Genomic DNA, 13646 nt, shown 5'->3' on the forward strand with positions numbered 1-13646 from the left:
TTTATCCGTCTGGTTTTCCTTAATCTGTATTCAGGAAGAAATATTAAAGAGAACTATATGGGGATAATAATCCGAAAAATATCCGAACTTTGACAAAATTTGCTGTTACAATCCCAATCTTTGGACGGACCCTATTACCCCCTGCACTATTTAATAGTGTATTTTAAAAGTATATTCGTGGTTGAGTTAATCCAAATTTTTGTGGGATAACTATTGATATTATTGTTGTTTTTGAAGTCAAAATTTTAGATTTTTCATTGACTTCAAGGATATTATATTCAACACAAAATCAAGTTCATTGACTTCAATCATACAAACTAGCAAACTTAAACATTTTCAAACTTACATCAACACAAAGAAATGTTCCAACTAGTTATTTTGATCCAAACAACACTATTTTCAAACTTAACTCAATCACGAATATACTTTTAAAATGCACTATTAAAATGTTCAGGAGGTAATATGATTTGTCTAAAGTTTGGGATTGTAATAGCAAATTTTGTCAAAGTTCGAATATTTTTCGGACTATTATTATTATTATTTTTTAAAATACTTCCAAGTTTGTTACAACGCATAGACGAGTGAAGTCCATCATTTTCCACTTACTAGACACGTGTATGCCCTTAAATTGTCCAAACTTTAGACAGCAACAATATTCCATATATATTAAAATAAGTTTCTCGATGTCCTTTGGCATTTCAAAGTAACTTTTCCTCAAACATTCTCCACAGTCCCCCCCACTCACACAAAGAGACACAACAACAAACACTCACCAGATCTACATATCACAACTTCATTTCATTTCTAGAGAGAGAGAGAGAAAGAGGAGGCCTTACGTATTCAACGCGCGTGCCGATGGATGAGAAGTTGATACAGCGATTGGAGTCCGCCGTGTCGCGGCTGGAAGCGCTGTCAATCGGTGGCGGAGTTTCTCTTGGAGATGGCGAAGTTGCGGCGGCTTTAGATCCATCCATTATTGCCTTTGATGATCTGAGGTCACAGTTCGTCGGGAGAGTTCGCACTGCTGCAGAGAAGATTGGTGGACAAGTTTTGGATGTCACTAAGATTGTTGAGGAGGCTTTTGAAGCTCAGAGAGAACTTCTTATCAAAATCAAGGAAACTCAGGTTAGCTTTCTAACTAGTTCTGGATAAAGGCTTAATTGAGTAATATGTTGATGGTACAAACAGAATTACAGATGATATACTGTACAGTTGATTTATTTACTTTCACTGTCTGGTATACGGGTTGAGTGTGTCAACGTACAGTTGAAGAATTGTGATGCAAGTTGCATCCTTTTTTCTTTTGATAACTAATGCAAGTTTTATTTTCTTCGGTTTGTCTATTCAATTTAAGTAGTACGAATGTGAGGACTTATATAGCACGTGCCTTTTGTTTTCTCATTGTTGTATTTCATGTGCTTTGTGCATCATGAGAGTGGAAAAGGTTGAGTGATTCTTACAGTATATGCATAGTCTAATTTGGACGGTAGGGAGACTCGTTCCAAGCGCATCAAGATGATAGTACTCAAGAGTTGGATCAGGTCTTGTTGGTGAATTCTGCTAATTGAAACAGTTATGAGGTTTCTCTTTGGATTGGACTTGTAATTTCTCTTGAAAGAAAGGTTAATTTGGAGCATAAGAAGTATCGTTTCAACTGCATCGATAAGATAGAGCTCAGAAGCAGAATAGGTTTTACTGTTAACTTCTGCTTATCCGAAAAAGGGGGTCTCATTTGTAGCTTTTGCAGTTCTGCTAATTGAAACTGTTGTGAACTATCCAAGTTTTTTGGAATCGACTTGCTATTTTTTTTGTCAAAAGAGGTGTTGAATTTATCACTTTGAGATTGTCCAAAGTGCATGAAGAGTGTAATTTCTTATGCAAATTATACAAAATCTTTCAAGTTTATCTCCTTTTACTTAATGCGAGGCACATACTGCTGCTATAGACTGTTTAAGAGACCATCTGTTAAGAAGTGTGCTGTTTCTTTTATTGTAAACAAAGTGAAAAAAGGACCTTGAGGTGTTGTGATGATGCACTCTGATAAGCACAATAATCTGTTCCATGTTTGAAAATATACTGCTTCTTATGCTGCTGATATAAAGCTCATGTTTGGTGTTCATCTGCAGAAACCTAGCATGTCTGGTTTGGCTGAATTTCTTAAGCCTCTGAATGACGTGATTGTGAAAGCTACAAAAATGACAGAAGGACGGCGATCTGATATCTTCAACCACTTGAAGGCTGCTGTTGATAGTCTAACAGCGCTGGCATGGATCGCTTACACTGGAAAAGATTGTGGTAGGTTATTCTCTAACTTCTCCACTTTGTTAAGTACCAGTCCACTTGTTGACGATGCTGGTACCCTGTAGGTATGAGTATGCCTATTGCACACGTGGAAGAAAGTTGGCAGATGGCAGAGTTTTACAATAACAAGGTAAGTAGACTTTCTCTAGCTGTTCACTTTTTCTTCTGATTATTCTCTTGGTTGAGAAAGTCTTCAAAATATTTTTGTGCCACCTGGCCAACATTAGGTGGAAAAGGAACCATGATTACTTATATTTCGTTCATAGATCCATTTGCACTTTTTATCTTCCTTGCCATATGCCCTTTTAAGCAGTATGAAGAAGTGAATGCTATTTTTGGTGCTTTTGGAATGGGGCAATTATGGCAAATATTTAACTTTCAAAATTGTTTTTATATATCAGTTTCTAGTGTTTGGCTGAGGTAAATTTTGTGATATATGATAATAATACAAGGTGTAGGATCGGGTACAAAGATAGTGTTTTGGTGATATATTTTTATTATTGAAGGTTATTGTCAATTTCTAAATAGTAGGCGCATGACATGAGTTCAAACCCTGCCACTAACAAAACTCTGGTCTAGGGGTGGGCATAAGTACCAGAAAATTAAAAAACTGGACTGAACCGAACTAATTCGGTTCTTCGAATTTTTGGTTCGGTATTAGTGTTTTTTTTCCTTCAAAAAATCGGTTCTTCGGTTCGGTGTTCGGTGTAAGGGTCTCGAAATTTCGGTGCACTGAAGAACCGAACTTCTATTAATTTTTTTTTAAAAAATGCTATATCTATGGGCATTTCCTTAACCAAAAAATAAAAGTCAACTAGCAATTAAACCATTCATGAACAAATCAAAGTAGTAACAGATTTACAATTCAGATAGTTAACTTCAAATATTAATTCCCAAGAGGAACCCAAACGTATTTTTGCTGATGTACGTCATGTAAATCAACCCATCGTTCTTGTTTACCTCGAGCATTAGTTGGAGGCACAATGTTCTTGACAAAGACAAATATGGTCTTTTAAGCACAATAAGTGTTCCATGGTGAGACACATATCACTTAACATGATTTAAAATTTTTAAGTTTCTTATACTTTGATTTTGTTCTCATTTTATTTTCATTCAAGAAAAAACTATTTGAAAAACACCGAACCGAACCGAACTGAAGTTGAAAAAATTGAACCGAACCGAATTAGTTTGGTATTCGGTGCACACTTTTTCAAAATCGAATACCGAAGAATAGAACCGAAATTTTGATAAAACCGAATCAAAGAACCAATGGCCCACCTCTAATCTGGTCTTTAAGTGGAGAAAGGGTAGATGGGTGGGTCCATTATCCGCCGAGTTTCCAACTGTGTACAGCTGGCCCTCAGGGAATTCCGGTTTTCGAAAAAGTGTTGATTGAAACAAGTGATATGGAGTAGAGTTGGATATTTGTAAATGAAAATGGATTCACTGATGTGACGAATCTTACTTTTTCCTTTTTAATGGAATGTATTTTCTTCAGAGTAACTGGATATGCAGAACATTTTCCTCCTTACCAAACTTTTTGAATCATATAATGGAATCCTTTCCTTAGAACAAATTGGAGAAAAAGAGCTTTATCACAACCTTGATAGCGAGTAAGTTGGTAATTCTTCATTTGGCACTTCATGACACTTGAAGTGTGTGCATATATAACATTTGCGGAATCTTGTGAGATGATTTGTAATAGAAACCATGTTTGTTTGTTCTCATTTAAAACCAAAACACAAACATAATTGGGTCACATTTGTAATGGATCTGGTGATTGGGGACCTCTCTGGTGCACCTTTTCTCTCTCTTAATGATATTGGAAACAAGCAATCTAACCTAGGGTTTTCAACAGCAGAGTTAGTACAAGATGTATGGTAGGCTCACGTTACAATGATGGATTTTAACCCGTGAATCTAGCCTGGTATTTAAGTGGAGATGTCAGTAGAGATATGAGTCCAATATCCATCGACCTTCGAAGTTGGAAACACGGATTTCTTGGTTATCCAAGAGAGGAAGGAAGAAAGACGTCATCATGAGAGATTGTTTCAATTTGGAAAAGGTGGTTACACTTTATAATCTTACCTCTTTTAAAGAAAAAGTTGTTGCAATTTGAAGTGACCGTCGAGGGTATCTAAAAGAGTGGAAGAGGATGCGAACTCAACCTGTAAGGAGGGAGGAGAGGTTAAAAGGCCCAATATTACCCATGGACAATGAGAGTTCTTCAGACTTCTGAGTTCTCTAAAGGCCTCCTAGGGATTAGTGGTATTTGATCTCAGAATTCTGGGAGAAAATTTGAGGCTTTCCCATAATCAAAATAAAAAAAAGAAAATTGAGGCCTTCCATTGCGAAGTTCTCAATTTGTAGGAGGGGCTACGCAAGGTAGTCAAAGTTAGAATCACCAAAATAAGGCTGGAGGTGAGAGTGGTGGCAAGGATAAAGAATTGACAAGAGGGGTTGAACTTGTAGCTTATTGTGTCTGGAAATGTTCCCAAACAAGTGTAACATCCACTTCTTAATTTTAAAAAAAGAATTACTGTTTAAGACATTCTCCTGTTTCCTTTCTTTGCTATTGACTAATGATTAATCCCAACTATCTGGGATTGATGTGTAATTGTTGGTGTTGATTAAAAAACAAAGAAAGTAGTTATTAAATGTAATTTCTAGTCAGTAGTGTTCATGTCCCAACTTGCGCACACCTCGACTTATCCACCTTTAAACCTGTTCAGCCCACAAGTATAGGTAGCAATCCTGCTTGTTGAGGTCAGAGCGGATAGGCTCACCCCTAATTTTCATAACTGGGATTTGTACCTTGAAGCTCTAGGTTATTACTCACCTGCCTCGACCACTAGCCATGTCCTAGGAGACTTACAAATGAACTTTCTATCTTTGTTTACATAGTTTTGGGACTCCAAAAGAGAAACAAAAAAAATTGAAATACCACAATCAATTGAGTTGCCTTTAGCTAGAGCAAAACAGTACTCTGAGTCCATTCAGTTCCTGATGGAAAAGGATTTTCGCTTCGAATTTTATTCTGAGTTGAAAGATCCCAATTTATACTCTGCTGTTTGGTTGCTTTATGTATGTTGTTTCCCCCCTCAATAATTAATAAGGTGGTATAATAGTGTACAATATGATATGTCATACTATTCTAACTTCTATTAAATTTCATGATACATAGGTCCTTGTGGAGTTCAGAAACAAAGACCCAAATCATGTTGAATGGGCAAAAGCTTTGAAAGAGATTTATCTCCCTGGCTTGCGGGATTACGTTAAGAGTCACTACCCATTGGGCCCTGTGTGGAGTGCTACAGGGAAAGTTGCTGTATCTGCACCACCAAAGGCTCCCGCACCAAGTCGTCCCATGCCGCCTCCTCCACCAGCTTCTCTATTCAGCTCTGAATCTCCCCAGGCTTCATCATCACGCCCGAAGAAAGGGATGTCAGCTGTTTTTGATGAAATTAATTCGGGGAAGCCAGTGACTGGTGGTAATGCTCAGCTACATTCCCTCCCTTTTTAGTGTAAGACAGTTTTACCCTTGGGCTGATTGTTATTTTTTATCTAGGATTGAGAAAGGTGACAGATGATATGAAGACAAAGAACCGTGCAGATAGAACCGGTGTCATTAGTGCAGGAGGAAAGGAAGGTCGCGTTAGCTCACCCTCTTTCTCTAAAGCTGGACCTCCGAAACTGGAGCTTCAGATGGGTCGTAAGTGAGTAAAATTTCTTCTTTCAATTAATCTATGCTTGAGATTAGGTAAATATGTTTCTGATTTTGATGTCGTGTTTCCTCCAAGATGGGTGGTTGAGAATCAAATAGGAAGAAAGAATCTAGTCATTGATGATTGTGATGCAAAGCAATCTGTCTATATTTTTGGATGCAAAGATTCAGTACTGCAGATCCAAGGTAACTTCATTTTTCGTTTAATATAAAGTAGTGGCACAAACTGGAGTGATAAGTTGGCTTTCAGTGCTAACATGCAGATGATCTTGTTTGATGTCACACAGGGAAAGTCAACAACATAACAATTGATAAGTGCAATAAAATGGGAGTCGTATTCTCGGTCAGTGATTAATTTCAAAAGGAAGGAATAGGTTGTTTTAGTATTGGAGGCTATTGTGTCCTATACCTAAGTGCTTATTTTGATTTATAAATTCGATGGACAGGATGTTGTGGCAGCTTGTGAGGTTGTCAACTGCAATGGTGTGGAGGTTCAATGTCAGGTATATAAATAATGCTTCCTTTGAGGTTTACTACTGTTTTTATTGGAATTCATTTTTATGTATCATGACCTCATCATTTTATTTTGTTCCTTGTGTGGGCACTTTAGGGTTCAGCGCCGACAATTTCAGTCGATAATACAACTGGATGTCAATTATACTTGAGCAAAGATTCTTTAAAGACTTCCATTACAACAGCTAAGTCAAGTGAAATTAATGTTTTGGTTCCTGGTGCAGGGCCTGATAGTGATTGGGTATGTTCTTTTTTTCTTTTCTTTTTCTTAATTATCTATTCATGTATTTCTTTGTGGTTGGCGCTCACTGTACCTCTAAAAGCATTGTCGATGACAAGTTCTTAGTTGAAATATACCTTTCGAGTGTTTACATTGAAGATAACTCATGCAAGTTTTGGACATATATTTGAAGTTGAAGTCAGAAAAAAAATTGAATCAGAAGTTGGCGAAAAGTTTCTTTAGGTTGAAATTGTGCATGGATATTGGTAGTTCTTTGAAAGAAATAAGGTTTGTGAAAGTAGAAGATCAGTGAGTAGAAGTAGATTTGAAAAACTTCAACCATAATTCAACTTAAATTTTCTTTTTAAGCTTAAATTTTGTTCTCAATTTCACGAATGCCAACTTGCAAGGTGGAACCTCTTTATGTGAAAGTGGAGTCATTGACAAATGCCACCTTAATATTTTGCTACGTGGCAGAACAGAAAAGGAGCTGTATCATCTTATCATCTGAGTTTCTGGTATAGTGTTTCAAGCACTGTTCTTTATATACTTTAGAGTTTAGACCATCTACAGACTGAGCTGAAGCCAAACCATGGGTTTTTAAAGGAGATCCTGCCATGTTTCAATTCAGTATGATATTCTCATGTTGTGTTTTTCTGTCTTTTCCTTTTTCCCTTGGCTGTTCTTGGCAACATCATGATTTTCATACAAGAAAGTAAATCTGAAGACGCGCTTTCTCCTTGCAAAAGATGATGTTATTTCCTTCGTAGTATTCAACCAGTATCAGATGAACAGCACATGGCATCTCAACCGATGTGCAAGCACATATCATTACTAATACTTTAGAGTATCTTAAATCTTATTAACAGAAGTGGTTGAACTTATTTCTGGCGGCGTTAAATTTCTCTGTATTTCCTGTTTCGATCTAACTAGTTCCTTTTACCTTTTTCTGTTTATGGGTATAAGTTGGAACTAGTTTTAACATGCGACAATTATTGCAGGGTGAACACGCTTTGCCGCAGCAGTTTGCTCATGTATATAAGAATGGCCAATTTGTGACTACACCTGTCTCCCATTCAGGAGGTTAACTGGTGGCAATTTCCACCTGCAATTGCTTATATGCTTTTCTTATTATTTACCAATTTGATTTTTCCAGAAGAGTTTAAAGGGTGGTTGATTGTTTTATTTTGTTGAGTGTAAGTTATGTTCTGATCATTGTATCTTTTACCTTTTGTCCGCATCCCGTGCTGGCTGTTTTTTATTTTTCCAAAATGAGCGACTGTGAGTTTTTTGGTGGTCACACGTCTGTTTATTTTTTTAATTTTACTTTTGTATTAATAGCTTGATTTTTGTAAGGTATTAATTTTCTTGGCAGATATTCCTTTTAGATGTTTTAAATAGTGAAGTGGTCCAGCGTTGTTTAGATAAACACTAGCAAGATATGAAGGGAAAAAAATTGTTATTGTCAACGGTTGTTTATTATGGTTCCTTTTCTCATACGGTATTTTTAGGAGCTGGCTCCTCTTATCTTCATTTTCCTCGAGTTGTGCTTCAGATTATCAATACGTGCCAAATCTTTAATCTAATGGTTCACATTTATTTGACTAATAACAAAATATCAGCCCACTCCTGCCGTCGATACCTTGGAGAAAATTATGAGTAACATGTCAAACAACACTACTAAACTAAATGACCATCATCAACCAACAAGCACCTTTGTGTTAATGTGTAATTTTAGTGACCTTTTTCATACTTTGCGTTTGCTATCCTACTATGTTTTGTCAACCGAAGGAATTGAATTCCCGCAAAATATCTAGTAATGGCAATGGGGTTGAGGCGCGGAGTGGATGTGGATGTGGGGAGGGTTGGGAGACTTGGATTAATTACACGAAAGAGCCGGCTAATTTGTTTACAAGAAAAATGACTGAATTCGACACTGATCTTTCTATATTAGTTTTAAGGGTACGAGTAAGCCTAAAAGGTGAATGAAAGAGTATTTTTAGAAAAAAAAATGAGTAAGAGGATATTTTTAGATTAAAAGATGAATGAATGGAATTTTTAGATTTTTTTTTATAGTTCAGGGATATTTTTGGTCTTTTCGATAAATCTGTAAAATTGAATATAATGTTTTCTCTTCAAGCTAAAACTTGCCTACAAATCGGCACGTTAAATAACTAGAATCAAGAAACATAATGTTGTTCCAGTAGTTAACGTAGTAAAATACTTTTAAGATGAAAAGAAAAGACAGTTTTCAAGTTTATGAAATTTATTGTGTCTTTAAGAAATTTAATTCCCTTATTGTATTCGAGGTTACTGATTATTTTCTCACAGGATAAAACGAATAAATTATTAAAGAAGTAGTGATACCTCAAATCCCAGAGCTGTACAACACTTTTTCCGGCGACAAATTCGTTTTTCCGGCGAAGCTCTAGTTTTTCCGGCAAAGTTTTTTTTTTTTTTTTTTTTTTTTTTTTTTTCCAGGTGTACAGATCTGTATTTCCGGTGACGAACAACCGCTGCAACTAAACTAATTACGCCGACGTGAATAGTATTCCGACGTGAGCAGTATTTTCCGGCGGCAACCAGGTTCATTTCTACCGGAGTTGGTACCTCCGGTTTTTATATCTTTATATTCTATCCTTTGTTCATATACTTGTAGTTACATTTTGTCGATTTTAAACCCCCAAATAATTTATTAGTTCATACACATTTTCGTGGCTTTGGATAGTGATGATAGACTAGGGTCATGTTCTCGCTCATGGATGGGGACGAGGGTAAGGAGAGGTAAGTGGGTTAAAGGAGCGTCTAGACTGAGAATAGGTTCTTGGAACATTGGGACGTTAACGGGCAAATCCATAGAACTGGTTAAGATTCTAAAGAAGAGGAAGATTAATATAGCCTGTGTCCAGGAGACAAAATGGGTCGGCTCTAAAGCTAAGGAGGTAGACGGGTATAAGCTTTGGTTTTCTGGTAAATCGAAGTATAGAAATGGTGTAGGCATTTTAATAGACAGTGATTTAAGGGATCAGGTGGTGGAGGTTAGGAGAGTCAATGATAGGATGATGTCGATTAAAATAGTCGTTGAAGGGATCACGTTGAACGTTATTAGTGCTTATGCGCCGCAAGCGGGCCTATGCGAGGAGGATAAGAGGCGCTTTTGGGAGGAGTTGGACGAGTTAGTGGGAGGCATACCACCTACTGAGAAGCTTATCATGGGAGGGGATTTCAATGGGCACATCGGATCTATTTCGGGAGGGTATGATGATGTGCATGGGGGCTTTGGCTTCGGGGACAGAAATGGAGGAGGAACCGCACTATTGGATTTCGCAAGAGCTTTCGGGTTAGTGATAGCCAACTCGAGTTTCCCAAAGAAGGAGGACCACTTGGTAACCTTCCGTAGTTCAGTGGCTAAAACTCAGATAGATTTTTTACTCCTCAGGAAGGATGATAAGGGTTTGTGCAAAGACTGTAAGGTTATCCCGATCGACAACCTTACAACCCGACATAAGCTCTTAGTGATGGATTTAGGGATAAAGATGACAAGGACGAGGAGGGTCGGGGAAGAACGACCTAGAATCAGATGGGGGAGTTTGACAACGGTTAGTGCCCTTGAGATGGGAGAGAAATTGAAGGATATGGGGGCCTGGGATAGTAGTGGGGATGCGAACGATATGTGGGATAGGACAGCTAGTTATATTAGGGTTGTAGCAAAGGAAGTGCTAGGAGTCTCGACAGGTAGTCGTAGTCGGCATCGAGGGGACTGGTGGTGGAATGGAGAAGTGCAAGGGAAAGTGGAAGCAAAGAAGGTGGCGTATGCTAAGTTGATGGAGAGCAAGGATGAGGTGGAGAAGTGGACGAATGGAGAACTGTATAAGATAACGAGGAAGGAGGCGAAGGTGGCGGTTGCAACGGCAAAAATGGCAGCTTTTGAACGTCTTTATGCTGAACTGGAAGAGAAAGGTGGGGAAAGAAAATTATTCAGACTAGCCAGGGCCCGGGAGAGAAGGGCACGCGATGTGGATCAAGTGAAGTGCATTAAAGACGAAGACGGAAAAGTATTGGTAGAGGAGACCCTTATCAAACAAAGATGGCAGTCATACTTCCATAAACTTTTGAATGACAAAGGGGACAGAGAAATTGTGTTGGGAGATTTGGAACATACAGGAAGGAGTCACGATTTTGGGGGTTGTAGGAGTATTACGGTCGATGAGGTTAAGGATGCTGTTCGTAGGATGCGCTGGGGAAGAGCGACCGGACCTGACGAGATCCCTGGAGAATTTTGGAAGAGTGCGGGCTCAGTAGGTTTGGAATGGCTGACTAGGTTATTTAATGTCATCTTTACGACGGCAACAATGCCCGTAGAATGGAGATCGAGCATCATGATCCCGCTTTACAAAAATAAAGGGGATAGCCAGAGCTGTGATAACTATAGAGGTATTAAGCTTCTAAGCCATACTATGAAAGTGTGGGAAAGAGTGGTAGAGATGAGGGTGAGGAGAGGCGTGTCTATTTCAGAGAACCAGTTCGGATTTATGCCGGGACGCTCAACTACAGAAGACATCCACCTTATGAGGAGACTAATGGAGCAATATAGGGAGAGGAAGAGAGACTTGCATATGGTGTTCATCGACTTGGAAAAGGCTTACGATAAAGTCCCACGAGAGATACTATGGAGATGTTTGGAGGCTAAAGGTGTACCTGTAGCGTACATAAGGGTGATCAAGGACATGTACGAGGGTGCCAAAACCAGGGTAAGGACAGTAGGAGGGGACTCAGAACACTTTCCAGTTATGATGGGGTTGCATCAAGGATCAGCTATTAGCCCATTCCTATTTGCCTTGGTGATGGATGGATTGACGCGACAAATTCAAGGTGAGGTGCCATGGTGTATGCTTTTTGCGGACGACATAGTCCTCATCGATGAGACTCGTAGCGGAGTTAACGCTAAACTGGAAGATTGGAGACGCACCTTGGAGTCTAAGGGGTTTAAGCTGAGTAGAACCAAGACAGAGTACCTAGAGTGCAAGTTCAGTGAGACACCTCAAGAGGTTGGCGCGGAAGTTAGGCTCGGGGACCAAGCCATCCAAAAGAGAAGTAGTTTTAAGTACCTTGGTTCTATCATGCAAGACAACGGAGAGATCGACGAGGATGTCACACACCGTATTGGGGCAGGATGGATGAAATGGAGGCTTGCCTCCGGTGTGATATGTGATAAGAAGGTGCCACCACAACTTAAGGGCAAGTTCTACAAAGTGGTCGTTAGACCAGCTATGTTATATGGGGCGGAGTGTTGGCCAGTTAAGGTCTCCCACGTGCAAAAGATGAAGGTGACCGAGATGAGAATGTTGAGATGGATGTGTGGGCATACTAGGAGTGACAGGATTAGAAATGAGGCTATTCGAGAAAAGGTAGGAGTGGCCTCGGTGGAAGACAAGATGCGGGAAACGCGACTGAGATGGTTTGGACATGTGAAGAGGAGAGTCCCAGATGCACCAGTGCGGAGATGTGAGAGGCTGGCCATGGATGGTTTCAGAAGAGGTAGGGGTAGGCCGAAGAAATATTGGGGAGAGGTGATCAGACAGGACATGGCGCATTTACGACTTATCGAGGACATGACCCTAGATAGGAGGGTGTGGAGGACACACATTAGGGTAGAAGGCTAGTACATAGTGGTTTTATTCTCCCTTATTCGTAGGCATATTAGCACACTATGATTTCTTGTACTCTGCTGTATGTTATTTATGGTATTTATGTTATTATCCAATAATAATATCTACTGTTTTTTGTGCTTTGATTATACTATTGTTTGGACCGTTTTCGTTATCTACTTATTTACTCTAATATTCTTGTCTGACCTTGTTCTATGTTTTTATTGAGCCGAGGGTCTTTCGGAAACAGCCGTCCTACATTGGTAGGAGTCAGGTCTGCGTACACTCTACCCTCCCCAGACCCCACGATGTGGGATTTCACTGGGTTGTTGTTGTTGTTGTTGTTGTTGATACCTCAAACTTCAATAATTTTAGCAAACTCTAAAGTCAGCAATGAAATCATACAAAAACTCAACTTTGTTTGTAAGAAAATATATGCAGAACAGGGAGAAAATTCGATGGAGAAAATTCAGAGAAACTTCTCTAATTATAGCAATGGGTGCGAACTGTTCGGAAGGAACATGTCCTTTTCGAATCTGCAAATTTCAAATTAATTCTGTTCTGTAAATTAATTAATTCAAATTAAAAGTCGAAGCCGCGAGCGACGACGGCGCATGGGCTCCCTTACTCAATCCTTTAAGAGCTAAATGAAGTGTTTTCTAATACAGGGACAAAAATTTTCCTGTCTTCTATTAATGAGGGAGAAATGACTTTTCATTTTTTTCTTCACTTGGTTCCCCCACATTTCCCAATTCACATCATACTTAAACTCAACACATAAAAGGACAGTCCGGTGCACTAAAACTCCCGCTATGCTCGGTGCACTTAAACCCAACACATAACACATTAAATTCCACAAAGATCAAATGACTCAGCTTATACACAAACTTAACCAGAAAATTGTTATGTACTCATACTGCTTCTGACGAACAGATATAGAGCCCGTTTGGATTGACTTATAAGTCACTTATAAGCTGTTTCAGCTTTTTTGAGTGTTTGACTGACTAATTTAAAGTCATTTTTTGTTTAAAATAAGCCACAATAAATAATTGAGTTTGTTTGGATGGATTAATTTTAAGCAGCTTATAAGTTGAAAACAATTTATAAGTCAAAAAAAATAAGTTGGGCTGCACTTACTTTTTTTTTAAACTTATAAGCAGTTTTCAACTTATAAGTTACTTAAAATAAGTCCATCCAAACAGGCTCATATACATTTACTACTGTCAGTACATATACAAAA

General features: G+C 38.6%; 1 protein-coding gene across 1 annotated transcript; it reads left to right on the forward strand.

The window, feature by feature from the left end:
- Positions 1-689: 689 nt before the first annotated feature.
- Positions 690-8227, forward strand: LOC129876182 (cyclase-associated protein 1-like). Its single transcript, XM_055951531.1, has 10 exons — positions 690-1125; positions 2127-2295; positions 2367-2431; positions 5486-5792; positions 5870-6017; positions 6102-6211; positions 6313-6368; positions 6472-6528; positions 6636-6779; positions 7760-8227. The coding sequence occupies exons 1-10, from the start codon at positions 856-858 to the stop codon at positions 7844-7846; spliced, it is 1413 nt and encodes a 470-aa protein (XP_055807506.1). The 5' UTR covers positions 690-855; the 3' UTR covers positions 7847-8227.
- The last annotated feature ends 5419 nt before the right edge of the window (positions 8228-13646 follow it).

This window comes from Solanum dulcamara, chromosome 12 (genome assembly GCF_947179165.1).
Source record: "Solanum dulcamara chromosome 12, daSolDulc1.2, whole genome shotgun sequence".
Taxonomy (NCBI): domain Eukaryota; kingdom Viridiplantae; phylum Streptophyta; class Magnoliopsida; order Solanales; family Solanaceae; genus Solanum; species Solanum dulcamara.